At 39.9% G+C, this 6,621-nt stretch overlaps 1 protein-coding gene across 1 annotated transcript in view; it reads left to right on the top strand.

The window, feature by feature from the left end:
* Positions 1-5,013, top strand: part of PPIC (peptidylprolyl isomerase C) — a 7,684-nt gene extending 2,671 nt beyond the window's left edge. Inside the window, 6 exon segments of the mRNA XM_010726252.3 lie at positions 285-365; positions 1,248-1,361; positions 1,795-1,888; positions 3,431-3,541; positions 3,544-3,614; positions 4,452-5,013. Coding sequence (XP_010724554.2) covers positions 285-365; positions 1,248-1,361; positions 1,795-1,888; positions 3,431-3,541; positions 3,544-3,614; positions 4,452-4,580 — 600 coding nt within the window. The 3' untranslated portion in view covers positions 4,581-5,013.
* The last annotated feature ends 1,608 nt before the right edge of the window (positions 5,014-6,621 follow it).

Below are 6,621 nucleotides of genomic sequence, written 5' to 3'. Positions count from 1 at the left end.
CGTTACGGCGATTTCTAACTTCGGCTTCTGTCCCTGCAAGTCTGAAGCTGCAGCGTCTGACGGCTCAGCGACGTTTCCTTCCCTTTTCGAAGGACTTGAAGAGAGGTAGTGACCCCAGGTTGTGGCCGGGAGATCCGGGTTGGGTGTTAGGACACATTTCATAATGTTTCGAGTAGAACAGGCATTTTCATGTGCAGCTCTGCCGCTTGTGAAGCCTGATGCCTGGCCTCAGCTCAGATAGGAGCTTTGCCTTGTCTCCAGTGCTGTGTGGACACATTTGATAGTGCTACTGCCAGCAGGCATTGCTGGCAGCCTTGGCTGCGTCACTAGCACCCTGCCTGGACAAGATCTCCATAGAAAATAAGGTGTGTTTAGAAAACCTGCACAGGTTTTTTTATTTTTCTCTACGCCCATACCTAAAGAGAGCTGACTGCAAAATGAAGAGAGATGCATTTATAAAAATGCCAGGAAATTAGGGAAAGTTTGTTGTTAATGCTTTGGAAGCCACACATCTAATAAGTACAAGTATTTGGTGCCAAGTGCCAAGAAAATGAATGAGGTGTGTCAAAAGGAATGTTATTTTCTTTACAAAGCTTTCGTAACATTAGCCAGGAGTTCAACAGTCAAAACCACATGGAAGAAGAAGAAACAGTAGAAATGTTTGGTAGGAAAGCATGAAAGAGGCATTGACATTGGAGAGTCTGTAGTCATTTATTATCATAATTGGACTAATTTCTTAGAGTTGCAGACTAGTAATATTTGGTTGAGTGCAGTGAAGAACAGCAAATACCACATCACAGGACTACACACTGCTGTTTCCTAGAAGTTGTAATAGTTTTTATGTAACTTCTTCAGAACTTAAAACTCCTCATTTCCTGACAGCTGCTCCTATTTAATTGAACAGTTTTGCTGTTCGTAGACACACACAGATATTCTGAACTATGCCTCCTAACTCTTATGTCTTTTCCACATACGTTTTTTAGCAACACACACGTAGAAGACTTTAGGCATCCAGCTACCTACTGCAGCCTGCTTCTTCCTCCAGGCAGTTTTGGGTTGCTGTGTGGGGAGTGGACACCTTGCGGAGCTGCAGGGTTTTCTTCCCACCTTTTCCCACTGCATAATCTGGTTTTGGAAACTGGAAGGAAACTAGCACCTGAGGATTGTAATATTAATTGTGAGCACCCCAGAGGCTATTTCTTACCATTGTTCATGTTTGCATCTCTTTTCTTCACAAATACATCTAGGTGTTCTTTGACGTGAAGATTGGAGACAGAGATGTTGGCAGAATTACAATTGGGTTGTTTGGAAAGGTTGTCCCAAAGACGGTGGAGAACTTCATCGTGCTGGCAACTGGAGAAGTAGGTTTGCAGTTTTCTTCCTTTGTGTGCTGAAGTTTGGAGTGGGGAATGAGTATTCAAATGCCATTTTGCTTGTGAAATGTCCACTTCAACTCAGTGCAGTCAGTGCGAGAGTGCCATTCCCAAGGCCATGCTCTGCTGTGTGAGACACAGAAGTCTTTGCAGGTTGATTCACAAGATGTCACTGGGGCTGGCTGTCAGCACCATGATGTGGCCCTGCCCTGCAGATGTGCCATGCAGAGACACTGTGGTCAACACTGGTCAGACAGACCTGTACCCTGGCTGCAGTCACCTGCATTTCACTGCTGTTTGTTTCTTGCCAGTATTTGGCTCAGGTGGTGGTATGTTCTCTGAAAGCTGACCACTCACCATGTGTACATTTCCATATGATCATACAGAACTGTGTGTTACGTTAATTATTTCATTTTCTTAGAGAGGATATGGATACAAAGGAAGTAAATTTCATCGTGTGATCAAAGACTTCATGATTCAAGGAGGGGACTTTACAGCTGGAGATGGATCAGGAGGTAACATATTTTCTCTCTCCTTTCTTTGAGGGTCTACTGAAAAGATGGATAAAAGAGCATTTTCCTCCTTTCTTTCAACTCCCATAAACGAGAAAAAAACATTTATTTTAGAAGCAGCTAGTTCTTTTCCAGGCATTTTGGAAGATAAGATGCACAAATGTGGGTTACCAAATAAAAGTGTACGTGGACCTTCCTTTGTCCTCAGTTTCTGCACATAGCCCTTTCTGTCTGTGACTTTCCTCAGTCAGGATGCCTGTCTTTGCACAATGGGCTGCATGGCAAGCCCTTTGAGCAGCTGAGCAGCTCCTACAGCCATCTCCACCCTTCCCCTGCTCTGCTTTGCAACAGCACTGCTTCCCTGATTGCATGTGTATGTGGACAATTTCAGTCACCCAGCAGCAAACTAATCTGCAACAAAGCAAGGAAAGCACTCAGAGGGAAGGTAGGAGAAAAGGGAAAGAGTAGTCTCACCTCCCTTTCCTCAGCTCAGCCATTTCTGTGGAACATTCTGAAAAGTGCTGCAGGAGGGAAATCCAAAGCAGGGACAGAGAAATTGAAATGAGTGTCATGCACTCTCTCTTTTTTCTTCTACTAAATTTATAACTGCCTCCTGAACCTCCAGAAGACCACATCAGCCAGTTCAGGAGAGCAGTCCTAGTGCAGCATCTCTTGCATTGCATGCATTCTAGCTGATTTCTTCTCTTCCTTTACATGTGTGTTCATCAGGTGCTACGATTTGAACTGTCTGCGTGCAGTTTTAGTGATTTCCCCGCTGGGACAGAATGGAAAACACATTCCTTTTCCTTGCAGCAAACAGTGGGGAAGGCTAAAATATCAAAGACAAAGTTTTAGCATTAAAGGTAGGCAATGTTTGTTTGCCTGCTAGTATTGTTTGCTGGGATAGCTACTGGTGTGTTGGGGCAGCATCCCCATAAGCGCTGTGCAAACAGAAAGTGCAGCAGCATTCTCTTTTCAAAGTTACAGTAGTTTAACCATGACTAATGTTTTCTGAACCTTTTTAAAACACCAAAATTCTTACATAATGCTTCTACAGATACACATGGAGTCTGTGACACTAGCTTCCCTAGTCTTCATAAACAGGTCTAAGGCAAAATACAAAAGTATACTATGCAGAAAGTGTTGCAGAAATACACAAAGTAGAAGTTGCCACAAAACATGGCTACCTTATTTTTATTGGCCATAAAGATGCAGTTTGAATTTGCTGAGATGAAGTATCACTGCTGCTCAGTGGTGTATTTTAGTATGATCTTTGAAGATACTGAGTTTGCTTGTTAAATTCAGAGGATAAAGCATCACTAGATTTAAATATTCTTTCCATGTATCTGGTGTTTTAGTTCACCTTATACTTTTCTCTACATGCAGAACTTTTTCAGTTAAGAATCACAGCAGTGACGTTGTTGGGCTTACTCAAATGATCAATCTTTTAAGTCCTGACTTTGTGCTCATTTCATTTTTTAACAAGGTTATGGGTTGTTTGTCGTTACTTGCTTTTAAAAAACAAAAACTTTTTTTATGTCACAGGAAGAAGCATTTATGGAGAAAAGTTTCCAGATGAGAACTTCAAGCTGAAACATTATGGAATTGGATGGGTTAGCATGGCTAATTCTGGCCCAGACAGCAACGGATCCCAGTTCTTATCAGTGTGACAAAGCCTTCCTGGTTAGATGGAAAACATGTAGTATTTGGCAAAGTCCTTGATGGAATGGTAAGCTAAATAATTCAGGAAAATATTCTCCTGCATTATATTGGTTAGTGTAACTTAGAGCCATCTTGAACAACTGAGTGTTAATCTAATGTGTATTTGGTAGAAAACAGATGTGAAGAGCTTGAAGCTAGGAGATTTAGAACTGAAATACCAAATGATGGATGATTGCAGAAGTAAATAGAAACTGAAAACATCCCTTTGGACTCTTGCTTCAGATCACTAGCCAATTAACTCAGCATTGGCAACTTTGTGGACTGCAGAGTTAAGTTCAGGTCCCCCTGCTAGTAATGCTGCTAGCCATGAAATAATTATATTTATGCAAGCTGTAGGTAACTCTTTAGTTGTTAGGGCACATGAGTGTGAGGTACACAAACGTATATTCAGAACTGTTTAAAAAGTAAACATGAGTCAGTATCCTCCATGTCTGCACAGCAGCAAAACTGATTAAATGCATCACTGCAAGGGCCAAACAGTATGCAAGTTCAGAAGTGTTATTTCCCACTGATTATACTTTTCCCTTTAGCTTCATGTAACGTATTTCTCTGTTTAATCTATGTTTCGAAATGAGTGAGGAGACACGACCTGCTGCACCAGGAGTTTGCAGACCTCATCAGAACACTTCCCTCTCATCCCATCCTGACAATCCAATTCAATTCTTAGGAGCTCAGAAGTTTAAATCTCTCTTCAATTTTTTTTTTTTAAACTAAGTTTTAGTCTAGATGAACTGGCAGATAACAAAAAATGAGTACTCAGTATTTCTAACTGAATTTTGTCCTTTATAAATAACTACTTTGATCTGTTGCCTTGATCCAACTGATCTGTGCTTTATTTTTACAGTCTGTGGTCCACTTGATAGAACTTCAGCAGACCGATGAACATGACCGCCCTCTTCATGACTGCGTGATTGTGAACAGTGGCAAAATAGCTGTAAAGGAACCATTCGTAGTGGAAGTAGATGACTGGTGAGACCAGTACTCAGAGTGGAAAGTACAACATGATCCTTTGAGGTCTAAGTTATTTGACTGATCTCAATTATCTATTGAGTTTTCTCCTTAAAACACACTAAGCTATAAGCAGGGTGATGCTCCTAAGTTGCTAGCTGCATAAAGATAGGGCTGTGCGTAACAGCTGGATGGGGCTGTCAGGCCTTAGGACAAAGCCTGCACATTCCTAGAGCTTACTGAAAGTCTCTCATGAAAGACTGTAGAAGTGCTTCCTTTTTTCAAGGCTTGAAATAGTCATTTTGTATTCTTTGGAAATTTTCACAATATTTGTTACTGCATTTTCAACTGAAAATGTTGTTTTTTGTAGAAGTATCAGCTTTTTTAAAATACGTGTGTCTGGGGAAAAGAAGTACAGAAATGTTTTGAATAAATAAACTTTCATTTCAAATAAACAATTAATGAAGAGTTTTGTTTTTTTTTTCCTTCTCCCTTTTTGCTTTCTTCCACTTCATTTGAGTCTGCAAACCATGCAGGGGTGCTGCTTTTCAGAAGAGGTTTTAAGATTTGAGCAGAGTGGCAGATTTCCTTAACATGTCAGATGAAGTTCTACTGTCTTTCAAAAAAAGGAGTGAATTCAGATGACAATCCTGTAATCAGAAAGTAGCAGGTCAGTCTCACTAAGTATGATTGTCAGAAAATGGACAGTCCTAGAGGTCTTTTCCAATCTTAGTGATTCTATTATTTCAGGAAAGCTTGAAGGTGGTGTCTAAATTTGCCTACTATTAGGCAATCAGACTACCATTTTACATCTACTCAGTTTGTGCTTCCCCCCCCCCAGTCTTTGCAGGTAAGAATCTGGGAAATGAAGTCTGGAAGGAAAAGCAACAGTTTCTCATACTCTCACCTAATTTGCTTTCTACTCGTACCTGAAAGCTTTCCTGTAGGTGGATCCCCCAGACAGGAAAGCAAGATCTGTCACATTGACAAGTCTTGCAGTCACAGTTGATTTTTTAAGCAAACCTAAACTTCACCATTTCCAAGCAGCTTTAAGGCAGATTTTGTAGTCAGTCAGCAGAAGGCAATATATGTGCCTCCTGGATCAGAGTTCTGGTAGTGCCTAGCTTTGAAGTTACTGATTTTGTGTTCAAGTTCAGTTTCCCTATTCCATGAGTATAATGTATTCAGATAGCAAGTGTGGTACTGTGGGTTTTAAATCGACAGGCAACTATATGTTCCTGTGCATCACGTGAAGATGTGATGACCTCTTTGATAACCTGAGAAATTTCTTATTTGAAAAAAATGCACAACAAAATACATTGAAGCAATACATCCACATTCTAGTAATTTATTTTGTGATCTCCAGTAGCACACATGCAATTTCCAGTTAAATCTGAATATATATACACACAAGTATATATATATATATTTATGAGTTTTACCATGTTACTACTTAATTAAACTTCAGCTTCCACAGAGTTGTATGCTCTGTGACTCATAAAATGTTAAGATACAGAATACAGTCTGCAAAATAAAGAGTAAGAACACACAGATTATATGTCATAACTGAGTGAGGTGCATAAACGCCATGTAAGATCCCCTGGTAGATAACATCATTGTGACTGAAATCTGGACAATTTTCTAAAAGAAAGCTATGTATTTCAGAATATACAAGTTTGATTTCTCATGGCAACTGCACATACCTGCACAGGTTCTTTTCTAACCAATAATTAAGAAGCAAATTGAAAATAACTTAAGAAAAATGAATAGTTCTTCAGTTTCTCATGCACTCACTTGAGTGCTAGCACTTTTAATCCATCCACTGCCAGCAATGGGTCCATGTGCTGAGAAAAAGCCTGGTGCAAAAAGGTTTAGTGAAATTTAGGATAGAAACAGTAGAAAATATTAGTACAGCTTTTAATTCTTTTCAAAGAGTAATGTAACTCAGTGTATGATGTTCAGTTTGTAGTGTTAAATAGTTAGAGAGTCTATCAATAAGGTATAACTACCTTCTGTATAGTTGTTTCCATATCTTTTTAAAAGCAGCAACAGTAGTGACACTCATT

The sequence above is a fragment of the Meleagris gallopavo genome, chromosome Z, assembly GCF_000146605.3.
Source record: "Meleagris gallopavo isolate NT-WF06-2002-E0010 breed Aviagen turkey brand Nicholas breeding stock chromosome Z, Turkey_5.1, whole genome shotgun sequence".
In the NCBI taxonomy this organism is placed as follows: domain Eukaryota; kingdom Metazoa; phylum Chordata; class Aves; order Galliformes; family Phasianidae; genus Meleagris; species Meleagris gallopavo.
This window is presented reverse-complemented; position numbering and strand designations above follow the sequence as displayed.